At 39.8% G+C, this 21031-nt stretch overlaps 1 protein-coding gene across 2 annotated transcripts in view; it reads left to right on the top strand.

Annotated features, from left to right (window-relative positions):
• LOC132822888 (AP-1 complex subunit gamma-1-like) overlaps positions 1 to 21031 on the top strand; it is a 146539-nt gene that overhangs the window by 74234 nt on the left and 51274 nt on the right. For both annotated transcript variants that reach the window (XM_060836275.1, XM_060836274.1), the window contains exons 6-8: positions 3118 to 3194; positions 15605 to 15700; positions 18850 to 18930. In XM_060836275.1, the coding sequence (XP_060692258.1) occupies positions 3118 to 3194; positions 15605 to 15700; positions 18850 to 18930 (254 nt within the window). The remainder of the gene's footprint in view (positions 1 to 3117; positions 3195 to 15604; positions 15701 to 18849; positions 18931 to 21031) is intronic.

Genomic DNA, 21031 nt, shown 5'->3' with positions numbered 1-21031 from the left:
TGGGGAGGTAAAGGTTAATCAAGAATAATTGGCTTGGATTTGTCAGGGGGAAATCATATAGTCAGATTTGTTCAAAGTTTTGAAGAAGTGACTAGATGTGTAGATGAGAATCATGCAATTTTTGACAATGTATTGCATAGGGGAGTGGCCAAGAAACTAAGGTCCCTTGGGATTCAAGACAATTTGGTGAATTCAGTGTTAATTTGCCTTGTTGGCAAGAAGCAAAAGGGTGAAGGTTGTTTTTGTAGCTGGAACCCTGTGTCTATTGGTGTGCCAAAGGGTTCAGTGCTGGGTCACTTGCTCATTGTAGTGTACCTTAATGATTTAGACATGAATGTAAAAGGTCTTATCAGTAAATTTGTATATAATGCACAAATTGGTGTAGTAAAAATCAAGGAGGAAAGCTTTTTGACTGCAAAAAGAAATACAGGCTGGTCAGATAGTCAGAACAGTTGCAGAGATGCAATTTATTCCTGAAATGTTTGAGGCAATGCATTTTGGTAGGACATATAAGGCAAGGGAGTACATGGTGAATGGTAGGAACCTTGCTAGTACTGAGGATCACCAGGACATTGGTATGCATATGCACAGATCCATGAAGGCAACAGGACCAGTGAATAAGGTGGTTAAAAAGGCAAATAGGATATTTTGTTAGTTGAGGCATTGAATACAGTGGTTAGCACTGCTGCCTCTCAGCGCCAGAGACCCGGGTTCAGTTTCCGACTCAGGCGACTGACTGTGTGGAGTTTGCACATTCTCCCCGTGTCTGCGTGGGTTTCCTCCGGGTGCTCCGGTTTTCTCCCACAGTCACAAAGATGTGCAGGTTAGGTGAATTGGCCATGCTAAATTGCCTGTAGTGTTAGGTAAAGGGGTAAATGTAGGGGAATGGGTGGGTTGCGCTTCGGCGTGTCAGTGTGGACTTGTTGGGCCGAAGGGCCTGTTTCCACACTAAGTAATCTAATCTAATCTAAACCTTATGATGGAGCAGTATAGAATCTTAGTTAGACCACAGTTGGAGTACTATGTGCAGTTCTGGTCACCACCCTCCATGAGAGATGTGTTTGCACTGAGAGGGTGAAGAGGAGGTTGACCAGGATGTTACCCAAGTTATAACATTTCAGCTATAATGAGGGACTAAATAGGCTAGGAAATGGGGTTAGAATAGTCTGCTGCTTGACGACTGGCAGAGACATGATGTCCTGACAGGCCTTTGTCCATTCTGTATTATTCTAAACTCTGTGAACAGCCTCAAACATTCCTAGTACTTATTACTGCTTATGCCATTTATTGTCTGCCTTTTACAATTGTTTTTTAATTGTGTTTTTGATTCACCTTTTTTATTCTAGCTACCCAGATGGTGCAGATTATTGCTATTTTTCATGACAATGTTAACATTATAAATAAAGAGAGAATACTAAAGCAGTAGTGTGCATGACGTTACAGACATGTTGAGAAATAATTTGCGGCTGATTACTAGGAAGTATGACTTGGCACTGTTGAATTGGCTGTACATCCAACCAGGGAGAGTGCCTCAGGAAACATGCGACTGTGCTAAGGTGGACCTGTACGTGCTATTTGCTTGGAAGTATATTATTATAAATTTATTATTTATATTCTTAAATCACTGCCAAATACAGTCTGTCTAATTGTACAGTGGATTTGAGCAGCTTCAGAATCTGACATAAAGGTCAATGTTCAAAAGAAAAACAGGAAATCTATGCAATATCATGTGATTATTGAGAATTTGAGTCAACAGTCTAATTTAAGTGTCAAGCTACCTTTTAAAATGACGACTAATTTAGATCTTTTTTCAAGAGTATTGTAGTTTTAGTCTTAATTAACATTTAATGGTTTGTTTTACTTTGCCAGATATATTTTGCATATTAATAAATATAAAAAGAATGATTCAATTAATCAAATATTATGCATAAAATGACAGAATTGGTCTGAAATTGAAAACTGCATTGACCCTCCAAGTGAAGTTAAGAATGTTTCATCTTAACAAATATGGCTGTTAGACTTGTCATAAAGGCAGCCCAAGCTATCAGTATCTAATATCTGCCCATCCTGAAATTTGAAGTTAGGGTGTCTTTTCAAACATCATTGCATTCATTTAACTTGCATATTCTGAAGGTATGGTTGAATTGAAAATGCACAGGGCTGCTGAATGGCCTTCTCCTGTTCCTATGTTCTTTGTGCTGGAATAACATGTAACATGCACAGGAAGCCCTTCAATTCCTCCACATTCTTTATCACAATCACAATCATTGGACACTTTAATTGTAGCGGAATAAGTGCAATATTCTGTCAAAGCTGTACTCACCAAATATTTTTAATAACATGAGTTATGATCTTGATGACCTGCCAATTGATGTCCTGCTTTACTCCTTTACTAAGGTTGGTGCTATTGAAACAAATTGCTAAGACCAACCAAGGCTCAGACCAACAATTGAAACTGGGACCTTCCTGGTGTGTCACAAGAATTAGACCAGAGTTCACTCTTAAAGCAAACCTTTCACTTGGCCCATGATAATTTTTGCACAGCTGCATTTCTACGTTATTAATTTTTTTGTCTTTCTACAATATACATTTTCAGTGCAAAACAGAGTCCAAATAGTTTGGTCCAAATATCTCCCAGTGTTGTTGGCAGGCATATGAATGGCCTGATTGCTGCCATACATTATTTGGAGAGGAAATGAATGGTTGGCCTTCACACATTTCTCCATATCTGCACAGCTGATCTGGGTGCTTTAGATAAAGCTGATCTTGGTTGTGACCATGCACCTTAGAATTCAATGAATTAACTTGCTCAAGATGTAAAATGCTGATTGGTCTCACCTCCCCAGTAATATTTTCATAAAAGTTTCCAAGAAAGAATGATGTATTTGTTTGTGGTCTGTTTAAAGAATAAAATTGAGTTGATTTGGTTCATGGCCTACTGCACTCCTGTTTTAAAAATTGGATGCAATCTCATGCTTTCTGTTTCTGATGAGCAGAGATTAGAAATAACTGAGTGTGAGGTAGCTGGAAGCAGTCATCAACATTATATTCATTGCCTTGTCATTTATTTGGTGCATTCATCAGTTAAAACACTTTTTCTCTTTCTTTGTCTTAAAGGTGTCCTCCATGCTGCTGTTGTCCTTGTCATAGAAATGTGTAAACATAGCCCTGACACTCACGCTTATTTTCGCAAGGTATAACCACATCATATTGCCCACTGCTATCAAAAACTGGGTTTTCAATGTAGTCACTTGTGTCCAGCTTTTTATTTATTTTTGAAAAGTTTAATTTGTTTTGAAATAAAATCTTCTGCATTTTGAACTCGCAAAACTTAATTTATTTTAAAATGTGATAAGTAATGAGAGGTATAATTTGAGTAAAGTAAACCATTTATTCTTTACACATTGTTCTGTGAACTTGAAATTTACTTTGATGTAGACTTGTACTTCTGTCATTCAAGCCACATGTTTCTCAGAAAATGGTATTTTTAAGTATACCATGAACCTCTCTGGCTTTGAGAGTACTTGACTACACATTGATTGCGAACTCGCAAATCTAATCACCAACCTGTGTACGTTTATTGACCAACCTTAGCTGGGTACCTGGAGGGGCAAAAGTATTAACCTCGTCCCTGAAAATGGAAAATATTCCTGCTGGATGGTGCTCTAGTCTGGATGTGACATGAAGACAGGACTAGAGTCTGCTGTCTGGGTCACATTGTTTCTGTTAGCCTGTGGTGACTCTCTCTTTGCTTATGATTGAAAGCATGGCCATCCAGGCAAGGGATTGGAGCATGCCTGCTGCTCATGCATCTATATTGAAGGTAGATCACTATCTTCAAGAGCAGGAGGAGAAAGTTGCAAGGTAAAGAGAATTAAATGCAGCAGATTTGAAGTTACTGTAGTTTCAATATTAATTTAAAATATTAAACTATTCTGCCTCATTTATGGAGATATAACTGGAAGTACCTCAGGGTGCAGTTCAACTTCAAGTTCCTTCAACAGCACTTTTCAAACCCATGACCTGTACCCAAAACAAAAAGCAGAAGCATGAAAACCCCACTTATAGGTTCCCCTCCAAGCCACACAGCATCCTGACCTGGAACTGTATCGCTGTTCCTTCACAATCAGTGGCTCACAATTGTGTAATGTGCCTCCTAACATCATTCTGGGTGGGCTAACTTTCATGAACTGCAATGGTTTAAGCCAATTGCAAACCACCGCCTTGAGGGCAGTTAAGCATGGGCTGGTCTAGTTCGTGATTCCTTCACCCTGTAAACATATGAAAAAAAAATCTAAGGATCTCTTAGTCAGGCATATGCAGTATCTGAACAGAGAATGCTTGATAGTTATTGGGAACAGTATGTGGTGAACTTTAATTTTCCAATGGTGTTATTCATTAATTTGATTATACAAGTATTGCTTTAAATAAGTAAAGTTGAATCCAGAATTCTTGAGTCCTGAATGTTGGAAATTTCACAGTAACAGGTTTGAGTTGAAGGAAGGAACGAAAGAAAGCATGTCTCCTGTAATGTACGCTGTTTGAGGCATCTTTGATAGGCTGTGACCTCCTGATGTTTCTTGATTACCACCTTTCCTGGCCAACCAGGCTAGCTAATAGCGTCTTTTAGTCCTCTAGCTTTGTTTATTACGTTTTTATTTTCTTCCTTTTTGTCTTCTTTCAACATATTTAACTTGTAACTTTTATAGCGCTAGTCACCCTCTCATTCAATTTTCTTTTCACTGATTGGCAGCAGCGCACAGTTGTAGTGCTTTACTGTCTGCTCTTTCTAGGCAAGCTGCGATTTTCTGTGGAGTAATAGTCTCCTTCACATTGTGCTATCAGCTTCTATGCTTCTACATGAGCATTCAAGGGAGCAAGAGTTAGAGGGATGGGTTTGGCTGTTGTCATTCTTCTCTTTGGTCACAGGCTCTAATTTCTATAGTTTTGTACCAGAGTATTTTGCTTCTCAACATGCTTTGCAAAGACTTAACTAAATATACTTTAAAGGTATTGAAAGCCTAAAAAAGATGACCAACCCTTGAAGGTTTATTGAAGTTTCAAGTTCTTATCACAAGGCCCTACACAAGAAGTCCCTGACTTGTGAATGCTTGTACTTCATGAATGCTATCCTATACAGGAGTATAATTTTAAATATTCGACATACAAGCATTACTTTTCTTATCAAACAGCTATTTCATACTGTCCAGTATTGTGTTGAGTAAATCACCACCAGTCACCTATAATTCAGTTACTTATTAAGAAATCTCACAATCAAGTACTGAAACATTAATTTAAAGTTTATGCTTGTAGCAACCAAAAATAGATCTCTCAAGTAAGCAAATGAAAACCCTTAACCCAACTTGGTAATTACCATTACTAATGAACGGAACTTGGCCATGATTTGTCTAGGGTTTGATCCTTGTGCAGTATTGTTCTTCGAAGTTCTCCCGAAAGTAGAATTCTGGTGTTCAATTCTTATATAGACCTTCAGCCTTCAGATTTGTGATGTGGTATGTTTACTATTTTAAAGTTCTTTCAATCCAAATTACTACATGTGTGCAGCTTGCCTTATCAAAAATAATTCTCCATTCCTTGTTACATTCGAGGTTAGTGTCTGTTTAAAACAAAACTTTTTCTGCAGTTAAGCCCTTTTACTTCAAAAAGTTTCTTCAGGCAGACTTAATTGTCCATTTGCCACAAAGCAGCAGATTAACAAGCAGTTGTCATTTACAAACCTCTCCCCACCCCCGTCCCTCCCCGCCCCCGCCAGAATTTGTTTATGTTGTTTCAACTGCTTTCTTCTCTGAATGGTTAATTTGGCGTGTTGCTTTTAATTCCTTTATAATAGTTTCTCCTTGCCTTTTTAATCTGAAGGAGCAGTTTATTCCAGAGGGAGTTATTGCTGCTGCTTTTCATGTGTAACAGTTTCTCTTTCTTGATTCTTTCAATCCATGAACATTTTTTTTCAAGTTCTGAAGTCTATAATATCACAGTTATGTTCTCGCATGCATGCATGACTTGCAAGCGGAACTCAATCACAACCTGGCGACTGCCTATGTGTGCATATCCAACATGGGAAGGAGCTTTTACAGATTACCTAAGTGAAGCGATTGCTGTAAAACTAGCTAGGAACATCACATTTATGTTTCTTGGAGGAACATCTGGTTAGAGTTTCTGCCCCTTCTAGAATGCAAACGTGGCTCTGCTTGAAGGCTTGCATAATTGAAACAGTGATTATCCTGTCACCCTCCTTTATCTAAAGCCATTGACATGATTGTCTCTATCATCTTGCTTCAATGTTTTCTTGACCAACTAGGGGAACCACACTGATCAGGTTCCTTTCATTTCAGTCCAAACCAAATAATTACTTGCAATAGTTTCTCTTCCCACTTTCACAGAGTTATTGCTTGGATTCCTGGTATTTCTTGTCTGCATGCTATTCCTCAGAATTACCATTTGAAATCATAATGTTTAGTTTTCACATGTATGCTTACATGACCCAACTCTACTGTGCCACCACCCTTCTTCATTCCTTTATTCTCTCTAAAGAGTCACACTGCTAGTTCAACATGCAGTGCTCGATGAACAGAAATTTCCTTCAACTGAATATTGAGAAAGTTGAATCTATTATCTTTGGTCTTGTCACAAATTCATTTGCTCACCACTGACTCCATTATGATCTGTAGCTACTGCCTGAAGCTTAATCAGACTGTTTATAATCATCTTTCTCTATTTGATCCCAAGATGACAAGCATCCATGTCATTCATTAGATTGTCGGTTTTCACTACTTCTCATCTGTTTCAGTGAGCTGATGTTGAAACCCGCATTTATGTCTTTGCCATCTCTAGGTTTGACTTACTCTGATCTGTTTCTGCCATCTTCCATGCTCTGCAAACATCCCATCCACCATTATGCTACCTCTGTCCTAAGTGCACAAAGCCCCATTCACCAGTTACCCTGGCTGAGCTACGTTGTCTCTTGGTTAAGTAATTCCTCTATTTTAAAGTTCTTACCAATATTTTAAAATCTGTCTGATCTGCTATAAGCTTCAAGCTCACTGCACCCCTCTAATTCTGGTTGCTTGCATATCCCTGATTGTAACTGCTGCACCATTGGTAGCTGTGCCTTTAGCTACAATGACCCTGAATCCAGGTATTCCATTCCAAACCACTTGCAATGGTTTCTTTTAAGATGATCTTTAACACCTCTAACCAAACTTCTGGTCTTAACATCTAGTATCCCCTTAGGTTGTTCAGTGTCAACATTTGATAATATCACTAGAATGATTTACTGTAATAATCGCTCTATATAAATGGAAGTCACTGTTGCTAATTTGTGTAGAATTTTATTTTAAAGTCTTCAGGGAGTGTTGAAATAGATCTCAACTTTGTCTTCTGAGATTGTCCCTGATATGCCAGATTTTGGGAATTGAAGTGGATGAGAGGCAGCTTTCTGGAGTAGGAACCCAACCCTCATTGCTCAGCAACTTGTATGATGTACAGCACAGCGATTGATCATTCTGTCGAATAGATCTATGAACAGGTTGTTATGGCTTTAACATTCTACACAAACTTCCTTCAAATTCGCTTAATCTAATCAATTTATTGAAATATCTTCCTGTTCCTTTTTCTCTCATTTATCTAGCTTTGTGTAAATGTATTGACATTATTTTCCACAACTTTTCCTTGGGTGGTAGCAAGTTCCACATTCTTATCACTTTTTCGATGAGTAAATTTCCTTATTTCCTATTGGATTTACCAGTGGCTATCATATACAGTTTTGGATTCTTAGCAAGTGGAAACATTTTATTTGCATGTCGCAGAATTGACCATATTTTGTGATTCTCTCGTATCTTTAAAGACCTTTTAACGGATCATCCTTCAGCCATCTGTTTTTCTAGAGCGTAGAGCTTCACCATTTTTAAGCTTTATTAATAGTTCTAACCTATTAGTTTTTGTATAATCCTTGTGGAGCTTTTTTGCACCTTCACATGACTCAATTTCCTTTTTTATAATCTGGAGAACTAAATTGTGCATAGTACTCAATTTAGCACATGAAAAGTTCTGCACAATTTTATCACTATTTTCTGCTTTTCAGTCTAGTTCCTAGAAATGATCTCCATTGTTTTGTTCCTTTTCTGGATATATGAATCCACATCTCCTCTTTAGTGATTTGTATATCCATGTCATTTGATTGATTTACTTCAGTATTCCATCCATACTACTTATCCAAATATCTTAAAAAGCACTACTTCACATTTGTCAATATTGAAATTCATTTTCCAGTTGCACTTCCAATTTTTGAATTTATGAACATTTTGCTGTACTTTGTCACAAGTATAAAGTCCTCCTAATTCAGTGTCATCAACAAATTTTGAAGTTATACTTCTGATTTCTGAGTCCAAGTCTGTGTAAATTCTGAACAACAGTCGTCCCAACACAGATCCTTGTGGACCTCAAGTTGCCTCCTTTTGCCAGTCTTGGTGACTGAGTTTAGCTCTTATTCTTTATTCTGCTTTATAGCCACTTTGATATCCATTCTGCTACCATCTCCTGACACTATCTGATTTGACACGTATCTGCTATGTGACAGCTCAAGGAAATGTCTTTTGGTGTTGCTTCAAAAACATTAAGTAGGATCTTCACTTCTGGAGTTACGTGTTATCCTTACAGTTGTTGAGTATTATTCTGTTGCATCATTGAGCAATGATTCCATTATCTTTCCTAGCACTGAATTTAAGCTAGAAATTGTTCTGCCTCATTTTTTTAAAACATAGGAAAATATAGGCACTTTAATACTTCCATGTATCTGCTCCAAAATACTGGAAGAAGGTGAGGAATGTCATTTCAGAAACTTCATAATTGGGAATCATATTCAACAAGAATTTACTCTTCAGCAGAAACCAAAACTAATAATATTGTGGCTATGAGTGGGAAAATGCAGCTCAGCTCCCCCAGTGGACGAGTGATCAGTTTTACCATCCTATATTAAAGATCATGAGCCTTCCATGTTCAGTCACTTGTAAATACTGGATCAAGTAGGTTTGCTGCAGTTGCTATGGCTTGGAGAACGAAGAATGTCAACTGTGATTTTGAATTATTTTGGCTTTCCTGTGAATTGTCTTAGTGAGTGCACATATATTGGTGTAAATGAAGGCTATATTCCAAGTCTGCTGTGATGTTTTCTTGCGCTCAGGCTATCCTGCCCATGCCTAGTTGTGCAGACTTAGTCATAAAATATGATCACCAGAATGATACAGTGGAAACTTTGTGTATCTCAAATCTACATCTGCAAAGGTTAGTTACTGTAGGAAAGAAACTGGGTGTGATTGAAGTGGTTGAGCTGTTACACTTTGTGAATTGTAGTATATCGCTTCCAATTCATACTGCATGATCAATCGGTAATTAAACTTTCAATGCTGCTAACTTTAACTACTGTGCAGTTGCTTTGCTCTGTCTGCATCTGGCTTCCTTTAATGACTATCTTTCTTTTCTTCCTGCTTTCCATAATTTGGATTCTAGAATGAGAAGGTAAGGCTGTAATCAGGGAGTGGGTTTCAGCCTATACTCCTACCTTATCAAGATTACTGCAAAGAAGCTTTAAACAGTTGTGTAACAAAATCAGTGATAAAGTTGACTTGTAGCATTTATTAGGACCAAGAGCTTCCATTCCTGATGAGATAAGTTGTATCAGGTCAGTTGTACAAGTACACTGACAATTGCCACGAAATATATCCAAGACACAATGCTGTAGTTACGAAGTGGTTCCTTCTAAATAAGTTTGCGTAATGTTGTGGTTCTGTTCGCCGAGTTGGGAATTTGTGTTGCAAACGTTTCGTCCCCTGTCTAGGTGACATCCTCAGTGCTTGGGAGCCTCCTGTGAAGCACTTCACAGGAGGCTCCCAAGCACTGAGGATGTCACCTAGACAGGGGACGAAACGTTTGCGACACAAGTTCCCAACTCGGCGAACAGAACCACAACAACGAGCACCCGAGCTACAAATCTTCTCACAAACTTTGCGTTTGAGTTAATGCGAGTTTTCTCTGTCAGTCCTGTTAGAGCTGCTATTTCATTAAGGGACAGCTTGCAATTGAATATGTTGAAATCTAGGGATGGGGAAAAAAACGAATAATTTCAAGGTGGTTATGTGTTAAACCATATGAAATTACATAGCACAGTCTGTGTCTGACAATGCTGCCCCACTTGCTACTTAACAGAGGAGCAGCGCTCCGAAAGCTTGTACTTCCAAATAAACTTGTTGGACTATAACATAGTGTTGCGTTATTCTTAATTTTGTCCACTCCAGTCCAACATCAGCTCCTCTATATGAAATGAAACGAAGTTTATGGCTGTGCTCAAAAGGATGAGAAGACACCATTTTCAGCCTATCCTGTCTCTGAATGGTCATTAAGAAGAACTAAGCATAAATGAACAAGAGAGATTTATTCAGTTACTTTCACAAATTCAGCTAAAATCTGACTCTGTATGCCCAAATTGAAAGTGATTGAAGAAATCTAAAAGTTCTACTCTATTTGTGAATGACAGGACAACGTTGCGGATCTGTCATGGTGTTGTGAAATGTTTCATGAGTGGGTGTTTTTTGGATACTTGAAAGAGGAATTCTTGAAAGGCTATAGGAAAGAAGCAGAGGACAGAGACTAATTGATAGATTTTTCAAAGAGCCAGAATAGGGGTGGTAGGCCAAATACCTTCCAGCATGTAGTCTTGTAATTTTAAAGTGACTCATAGGGTTAATTTTGTATGATAAAATAGTGCAAAATTCAATGCAAATTCAACTAGCTTTGGTATTTCCAGTAAGCTCAGAGCATTTATTTTTGGATTAAATAGCAGGTAGAGCCAGCTGCACTTAAAGTCAGTACTTCATTTTATTCACAACCAAATTAAGCAGTACCTTTTTCTCTGCTTGTCGTCATGTTGCTTTGGCTAGTTAGCACATAGCAAATTTCCATAAGCATCAGTGCAATAATGATTAGAACATTTGCGTTGATTGAGGGATAAATATTGGCCACTGCAGACAAGATGGGAGAGGGGAAATTAGGAAACTGGAGAAATCTGAGTTCATCCCTTGTGGTTGGAGGGTTCCTAGACGGAAGATGAGGCGCTCTTCCTCCAGCCGTCGTATTGCTATGGTCTGGCGATGGAGAAGTCCAAGGACCTGCATGTCCTTGGTGGAGTGGGAGGGGAAGTTGAAGTGTTGAGCCACGGGGTGGTTGAGTTGGTTGGTCCGGGTGTCCCAGAGGTGTTTTCTGAAACATTCCGCAAGTAGGCGGCCTGTCTTCCCAATATAGAGGAGGCCACATCGGGTGCAGCGGATGCAGTAAATGATGTGTGTGGACGTGTAAATGATTTGTGGCAGATATGGAAGGATCCCTTGGGGCCTTGGAGGGAAGTAAGGGGGGGAGGTGTGGGCGCAAGTTTTGCATTTCATGCGGTTGCAGGGGAAGGTACCAGGAGTGGAGGTTGGGTTGGTGGGGGGTGTGGACCTGACAAGGGAGTCACGGAGGGAGTGGTCTTTTCAGAATGCTGATAGGGGAGGGGAATATATTCTTGGTGGTGGGTTTCGTTTGGAGGTAGCAGAAATGACGACGGATGATACGATGTATATGGAGGTTGTTGGGGTGGTAGGTGAGGACCAGTGGGGTTCTGTCCTGGTGGCGATTGGAGGAGCGGGAAGTGGAGGAGATGCAGTGGAGAGCATCGTCGATCACGTCTGGGGGGAAATTGCGGTCTTTGAAGAAGGAGGCCATCTGGGTTGTTCGGTATTGGAACTGGTCCTCCTGGGAGCAGATGCGGCGGAGATGAAGGAATTGGGAATATGGGATGGCGTTTTTACAGGGAGCAGGGTGGGAGGAGGTGTAGTCTAGGTCGCTGTGGGAGTCGGTCGGTTTAAAGTAAATGTCCGTGTTGATTCGGTCATCCGAGATAGAAATGGAGAGGTCTAGGAAGGGGAGGGAGGAGTCTGAGATGGTCCAGGTAAATTTGAGGTCGGGGTGGAAGGTGTTGGTAAAGTGGATGAACTGTTCAACCTCCTCATGGGAGCACGAGGCAGCACCGATACAGTCATTGATGTAGCAGAGGAAAAGGTGGAGGGTGGTGCCAGTGTAGCTGCGGAAGATGAACTGTTCCACATGGGCATCCGCATAGGCCCCAGCTATGCCTGCCTCTTCGTAGGATATGTGGAATCCGCTACATCGATGACTGTATCGGTGCTGCCTCATGCTCCCATGAAGAGGTTGAACAGTTCATCCACTCTACCAACACCTTCCACCCCGACCTCAAATTTACCTGGACCATCTCGGACTTCTCCCTCCCCTTTCTAGACCTCTTCATTTCGATCTCGGACAACTGAATCAGCACGGACGTTTATTATAAACCGACTGACTCCCACAGCTACCTAGACTGTAAAAACGCCATCCCATATTCCCAATTCCTTCATCTCCGCCGCATCTGCTCCCAGGAGAACCAGTTCCAATACCGCACAGCCCAGATGGCCTCCTCCTTCAAAGACCGCAATTTCCTCCCAGACGTGATTGACGAGGCTCTCCAATGCATCTCCTCCACTTCCCGCTCCTCCAATCTCCACCAGGACAGAACCCCACTGGTTCTCACCTACCATCCCACCAACCTCCATATACATCGTATCATCCGTCGTCATTTCCGCCACCTCCAAATGAACACCGCCACCAGGGATATATTTCCCTCCGCTCCCCTATCAGCATTCCGAAAAAACCACTCCCTCCGTGACTCCCTTGTCAGGTCCACACCCCCCACCAACCCAACCTCCACTCCTGGTACCTTCCCTGCAACCGCAAGAAATGCAAAACTTGTGGTCACACCTCCCCCCTGACTTCCCTCCAAGGCCCCAAGGGATCCTTCCATATCCGCCACAAATTCACCTGCACCTCCACACACATCATTTACTGCATCCGCTGCACCCGATGTGGCCTCCTCTATATTGGGGAGACAGGCCGCCTACTTGCGGAACGTTTCAGAGAACACCTCTGGGACACCCGGACCAACCAACCCAACCACCCCGTGGCTCAACACTTCAACTCCCCCTCCCACCCCACCAAGGACATCCAGGCCCTTGGACTCCTCCATCACCAGACCATAGCAACACGACGGCTGGAGGAAGAGCGCCTCATCTTCCGCTTAGGAACCCTCCAACCACAAGGGATGAACTCAGATTTCTCCAGTTTCCTCATTTCCCCTCCCCCCACCTTGTCTCAGTCCCAAACCTCGAACTCAGCACCACTTTCCTAACCTGCAATCTTCTTCCTGATCTCTCTGCCCCCACCCCCACTCCGGCCTATCACCCTCACCTTAACCTCCTCCTACCTATCGCACTTCCAATGCCCCTCCCCCCCTCCTCCCTACCTTTTATCTTAGCCTGCTTGGCACACTCTCCTCGTTCCTGAAGAAGGGCTCATGCCCGAAACGTCGATTCTCCTCCTTGGATGCTGCCTGACCTGCTGCGCTTTTCCAGCAACACATTTTCAGCTCTGATCTCCAGCTTCTGCAGTCCTCACTTTCTCCCATAAATATTGGCCAGGATGGCAGAAATAACTCATTTTCCTTGTATCCACTTCAAAGAGCTGACAGGACTTAACGTTTAACATTTCATCCAAAAGACAGCTTACCCAGTGCAACACTCCCTGTGCACTTGCTGGGGTGTCAGGCCAGTTTAATGCGCTTGAACTCCTGGTGTGGGTTCTGACTTGGGCAAGAGTGTTATAATTTGAGCCAGGCTGTCACTCTCAGATCTGCCTCAGCTCTACAACCCAACTCCCCTGCATCCTTCCATCCATGCCCCTCATTTTCTTCATGTTGTCCAGTCTCACTCAAGCCTAAAGTCCCAAATGGCAGTGCAAGGTGAGTGACCAAAATCCTTAGAGCAGTGTCAAGAGGTGGAAAAATATTAAGTAGTAAAACGTCATGCGAACTCAAATAATACACTGATAAGTTTGTAAAAGGTACATTTTCTGAAAGCTTAGGTTTTTTTCAAAATTGAGCCTATGAAATTAGCAGTTTCATTACTTTGTGTTGGAGTGCGGTATAAGCTAAGTATTGCAGTAAACGGGTTTTATGTGTAACATAGCATGAAATATATGCAATGTTTGCAAGATGTTAACAAATAGCTTGTTTGGATTGATGATATTGAATTTTCTGTGGTGTCTTATTTAAATGTGAAATTGAAGGTAGAAGTGTTACCAATGTTGCATTACTGTTGGATACTCTCTTAACTTAATAGCTAGAAATGATATTGAGCCATGCAGGTTAGGAGACTTTGCTGTAGTGCAGTCCAGCAGTAATTATCCTCGCCCTGAAAGTAGAAAGGGTTGCACTGCCCTCATCAGCCCCTGGATTAGAGAGGGTGGAAATTAGTCAGGGTTTCTCCTGTTATCCAACGGATTATGCTATTCTAGTGAGAAGAATTTCTCAAAGTCCAGCTGAAGAACCTTTTACTCTGATACCTCCATTAGTCTAATAATCTATTGACAGAGTATTTTTGTATTTGTCTTAGTTACTGTCATATTTTCTCTATTTAAAATGGTATTGGCGTATGGAGACAAAGTTTTACTGTATTTTCCTAAATACAAGTGACAATAAATTACTATACTGTATTATGAAGAATTGTCACTTTATCAAGGTAACAGAGGTTAATTAATGCTTAAAAGAGATGATGCTTGAAGAAAAGGTTTAGTGAAAAATCATCTTCACATTTATTTGGAAGATATTTTGCATTGAATATCTTTACTCTTTGAAGATTGTTAAATATCTTTATTTATTTATGTCTTAATGCTTTTCTGCAATATTCAGCAACACTGCAGTCATTCAAATGGGCAGGATGCCTCCTGGCTCAAATCTTACTCCCTGATAAGTTAGTCCATCTGAGCTGGGATATTGGTTTAGAAAACCAACTACTGTAATGTGTCTGCTGGTGATTACCTAGTGACCCCTGCTGGATAGAGGGTGTCAAAAAATAAGCAATTGGAGCTGGAGCAAGTATTTGACCCTTCGAACCTGCAATGCGGCTCAGTAAGATCACGTCTGATCTGATGTGGCTTTAAATGCATTTTGCTTTCTTTATCTCACATTACTGGTGTTGAATTCTATCTACCACTCCCCCCCCCGCAACCTTTCAACACCTTATCAATGGACACTTGCTAACCTTTAGTCACAGAAATGTTTACTATGCTTCTGACTTGCATACAATCTGCAAATGTAGACACTTGCTTTTAGTCATGTAGTCAAATAATTGGCATGAACAATGTAAATAAGTAATCCCAAAATAAAATTCTGATACTGTCCTTAACACTTCTAATCATTGAGAAGCTATCTTTGAATTCTAGCCGCTTCTTTCTTCCTTCTAACGAGATTTTAATTCAATTTGTTATCTTCATCCGACATAAGGCAATGTTATTGAATTGGTGATCAATGTAACAGCATCATTATGGATTTATTTTAAAAGTTATATAAAAATTGATTTATATAATGAAAAAATGTTAAAATTCTTGGAAGTTATTTATGAATGATGCACAAATTCTGCTGTGAGATATGTGTTCTTTTCAATCTTAGGTTGTTCCACAGCTAGTTAAATCCCTGAAGAACCTGATTATGTCTGGCTACTCTCCAGAGCATGATGTTTCTGGCATTAGTGACCCTTTTCTTCAGGTAAATTCCTAAATTTCCATTGAAAAAGTAACCATCTAATATGTTACTTGTTGTCATTTTGTTTTCCTCAAAGCACTTGGTGCCTTGAATATGGGAGTAACAATAATTTTGCAGATGAATTGTCTTTACCTCTTTGTTTTAACTAATTACACAAATAGGCAACATTAATAACTTTTTCCCCTTTTTGTTTATTTATCATTTTCTTTCCCCCCTCATCTGACCCCTGTAAGTATTCATTCCTTACTGTGACAGTACTAAAGGGTGTCATTTAGTACCCATCTGTCTTGATCATTCTTCAGCTGTAAATCTAATAATAATTGTTGACAAAATGCCTGCAGCAGCCTGACTGAGTCCAATCCAGTTCCTAGTCATGTATGTCTCCAGCAGAGACAAGAGAAAAGAATTTTGTCTGCAATAACCTTATGTCCTTTGGACAAAGATTTTTTCTATTATACCTTTATTCATATGTTTTTTGTTCCAAATTTCAAAATGCTAATGGTCTTTTCTATAACTTTCAATGCACACTTTTTCAGGAAATGATGTACTCGCAAGCACCAGTTTGTTGAAGGTGTACCTAACCATACTACAGGTGTTCCTACAATGTATGGACTTCAGTGGTTTGCAGTAGCAGCTTACTCCCTCCCACCTTCTCCAGAGAAGCTAGGGATATATAATAAATGTTGCTCTTGTGATTCACACATACCCCATGATCCAAATCATTTCATTGACTATGTTCTTTAATTTCTTCTTTTTCTTTCTCCAAGTTGACTTCTCAACTTTTGTTGCATGTATAATCTTTGTCTGCCCTTTTGAAGTTTTTTTTACATTACCTGGTATTTGTGAAACCTGCTGCAGCTGTGTGTTTGGTAAATTTCAAAATCACGTTCTCTTGCTTTAGATCCAAAACAAAAGAGGGCTGAGAATTGAAGTACACATCTCTAACGGTTCAGTCTGAGAAATGGCCATTAAGTTATTTTTAAACAACTTCCCTGAAAGATATCTATTTAAATGTCTTCCTGAAGTCCAGAGACACCAGACTTACTGATCACCACTCATTAACCTGATATATACAAAGAACAATACATCACAGGAACAGGCCCTTTGGCCCACCAATCCTGTGCTCATTCCCAATCTTTACTGCAAATAAGTAGTTCTTTCCCTCTGTTTACCTCCTATTCATTTGTCTATCAAGATAGCCTTAAACCTTGTTAACATGCCAGCTCCCACTACATCCACTGGCAGTGCATTCCAGGCACTCATACACATTTCTTCCCTAAACGTACCTCCTCTTACTTGTACCTGTGCCCTCTTTTCATTGGTCTTTTTACCCTGAGAAAAAGTTTCTGACTATCCACCCTCTCTATGCCCCTCATAATTTTGTAGACCTCTATCAGGTCATTCCTGAGGCTCCATCTTTCCAGTGAAAACAATAGAGTTTATCCACCCTCTCATCATACTCAAAACCCTGCAGACCAGGCAACATCCTGGTAGGCCTTCATTGCACTCTCTCTAATGCATCCTTCTCATAACGCAGTGACCAGAACTGCATGCAATATTCCAAATGTGGCTTAACTAAAGTTTTATACAGTTGTAACATAATTTGCCAACTTTTATATTCGACTCCCCAGCCAATGAAAGCAAGCGTACTTTATGCCTTCTTGACTCCCTTATCTGCTTGTGTTGCCACTTTCAGGATTCTGAAGACTTGAATCCTGAAAGTGGGGAGGCGGTGGCCTATTGGTATTATTGCTGGACTGTTAATCCAGAGACTCAGATAATGTTCTCTGGACTCTGATTCGAATCCTACCACAGCAGAAGGTGGAATTTGAATTCAATAAAAAAATCTGGAATTAAAAGTCTATTGATGACCATGAATCCATTGTCAATTGTTGTAAAAAGCTGGCTGGATCACTGTATCCTTTAGGGAAGGAAACTGCCATCCCTTTCTGGTCTGGCCTATATGTGACTCCAGACCCACAGCAATGTGGTTGACTCTCAACTGCCCTTTGGGCAATAAATTTGGCCTAGACAGCGATATCCTCATCCTGTGAATGGATATTTAAAAAAGTATACCCAGATCCCTCTGTATGGTAATGCTCCTAAGGGCTCTGCCATTTAATGTAACCATGCAATGTTTTGCCCACTGATTTCAATGATCAGACTTGACTAAGACCTGACGATAGTCTTCACAGCTTTATAAGAAGCACCTAATTATGTCTACTAATGGCATCAATATCATGACCATAAAATACTATCTCATGGAATGTTTTCATTAGAAATTTAGCTTGCATTTTTGTCCTTTAAATAAGGACTGTTATTAATAACTGACTTTTTAAGAAACTCATGGTCCTTGTTTTATTTCAAAAGAAATGTACACAGATTTTCAAAGTCACATTTTACTAGTTTGAATAGTGGTGCCTGCATATCTGTTTCCTTCCCTTTGGCATTATTTTACCTTTCCCTATCTTTTTCCTAATCTTCCATTTTTGTTTGTTATTTCTCTCATATTGCTTCTATCTTTCTAGATTATCCAACTCTCACTCTTCTTGCATGCTCCGCTACTCTTCATTCTTCACTTAACCCCTTCGTCCTATCCCCTCCTGCTCCCCATTTAATTTTACCAACTGGCTGACGGTTATGCACAACCATCAGCAGAGTAAGTCAGCTCCCTCATCATGTTCAACACTAAGTCTTCTATAAGTTAAGGGCACAGTTGCCAGAGATTATACTGTGAAATATCATCACCGGTTTCTGCTGCTCATAAGCTCCAAATAAAACTTCATTGTGTTGAATTATTGAACTCCACCCAGGGTTTGAATCCTCTTAAATTTTTGAGCACACATTCCTTATATGCAACCACTCTATCACATCTAGTAGCTGTCGAGGCAACATTTTATCAGACTTTATATGCAGACTTTGTGTGGTACAAATTTTCACTTGCCATTTTCTGTTGGAAACTAGATTTTAATTCTAATTATTTTGCTTTTTAGTACTTCTAAATATTTTTAATTTTTAAGTTTATTTCCCAGTCATGTGTTGAGATACTTTAACTTCTGATTGAAATGTACAGTTGAGTATTGTCTATTCTGTTTCAGTGCCCCTGTGTTCCTTCAGATTGACATATTTTGTGGGTTTTTTTTACTTCGCAGGTCCAGATTTTAAGATTGTTGAGAATATTGGGGAAAAGTGACGATGAAGCCAGCGAACAAATGAATGATATTCTTGCTCAGGTGAGTGGTTTAATACATGAGTTCAGAGCACAGTGACAAGTTCATTTGGCAAATTATCTCTTGGGCTCAAGACCAAAATATTGGATAAAGAAAAGATCACTTGTTATTAATTGTTTGCTATGGAATTCTAGTCTTGCATTTTCAGACATGCATTTTAATGATCTGTATCCTTGATGTGAAAATTTACTGGGTTTTATTACAGCAATGCTTGAACATGACAGTGCCCTGCTCCCCGAATTGCAATAACTCACGATTTAAGCACTTCGGTTCCTGAAGTGCTGATACCAAGTAATATATATTCCTCAACACCCAGTTAAATGTGGAGGACCTTCCATTGAGCAAGCCAGAAATCAGTGTACTATCTGGCAGTCTCAACCTAGAGGCTTCCATTAGTTACCCCATGGCTTCATCGTTCAATCTTGACCCAAATTGCTATCTTTATAATAAAGGACCATAAGAAATAGAAACTAATGTAGGCCGTTCGACCCTTTGAGCTTGTTCTGCCATTCAATAGGATCGTGGCTAATTCAACATTCCTCACGTCCACTTTCCTGCATTTATCCTATAACTCTTAATTCACTAATGATTATAAATCAATCTTCATCAGACTTAAATATGCACAATGCCCCACCACTGTCTGTGATAACGAGTTCCAAAAACTGTTAACCCTCAAGAAAAGTCTCATCTCAGTCATAAAACCCTTTTTTCTGAGACTATGCTTTCTCGTTCTGGACTCCCCTCATGAGGGGAACATCTGCTCAGCATTTACTCTGTCAAGCCCCTTAAGAAACTTATATTTCAATTCGATCACTTCTCATTCTTGTAAACTTCAGTGAATGGAGTCCTAACATGTTTAGCTTTTGCTTATAAGATAATCCCTCCATACCAGGAATCATCCTAGTGAACCTCCTCTAAAGAAATTATATTTTTTCCTGAAATAAAGAGACCAAACTGCTAACAGTGCTCCAGCTGTGGTCTCACCAACACCTTGTACAGTTGGTGTAAAGCTTCCCTACTCTTACACTCCAGCCCCAATTGAAATAAGGGCCAAATTTCCATTCACCTTCCTGATTATCTGCTGCATCTGTGTGCTAGCTTTGTATTTTGAATGCAACTATTCCCAAATCCCTCTTGTGTTGCAGCTCTCTAGTTTTTTTTAACCATTTAAATAATAATCTGTTCTCCTTCCAAAATGAACACATTTTACCATATTATACTTCATTTCCCAACTTTTCACCCACTTACTTAAACTTGTTTGCATCACTCTTCACTTATTTTTGTATTACCTGCAAAGTTGGCAGGAAATACTTTCACTTGCTTCCTCCAAGTCATTAACATCTGTTATAAACAGTTGTCGTCTCTGATCTACTAACCCCTGTAGAACTCCATTGGTCACGGTCACCAGTTTGAAAAAAGTCCCCTTATCCTCAGTTCTGTTACCTACTCATTAGCCGATTCTTTTTCTGTGCCGATATACTACCACCAATGCTATGGGCTCTTGTCTTACGACTTAACCTTTTGTGAAGCTGTTTGTCGAGCGTCTTCTGGAGGTCCAAATATAACACATCTTCTAGTTTCCCTCGATTCACTGTAGTTGAGACTTCCTCAAAAATCTCTAATAAATTAGACGACGTTTCCATGTCAGAAAGCCATGCTAACTCTGCTTGATCGGATGATGATTTTCCAGATGTTCTGCCATTACTTCCTTTATAACTAATTCCAGTACTTTTCCAATAATGTATGTTAGGCTAATCAGCCTATCATTACCCACTTCTTGCTTATAATATTATAAACATTGTCAGTTGGTTTCCATAATTCCAAAATCTTTCATCTAGTCATAATATTTTAAATATGCTTTTCATTCTAATTTTCAAAGCCTTGCATTGCTGATTATAGTCTTATTGCTAACAGCTCCCCAAAACTCAAGTATATTCAATGCCACAAGAAAGCCACGAATGCATCATTTCCACACCCACACATGCATTTAACACCACCCTCTGTTTACTGTACTCTTTATTCTGCCTATGATTTCCTACATTATATTCTACAGGGCCTCAAACAGCTGCTGTGAAAGGCTTAATGTTTCTACATAAGGAAAAGA

This window comes from Hemiscyllium ocellatum, chromosome 15, assembly GCF_020745735.1.
Source record: "Hemiscyllium ocellatum isolate sHemOce1 chromosome 15, sHemOce1.pat.X.cur, whole genome shotgun sequence".
Taxonomy (NCBI): Eukaryota; Metazoa; Chordata; class Chondrichthyes; order Orectolobiformes; family Hemiscylliidae; genus Hemiscyllium; species Hemiscyllium ocellatum.
Note: the sequence above shows the minus strand (reverse complement) of the source record. Positions and strands in the feature narration are given on the sequence as shown.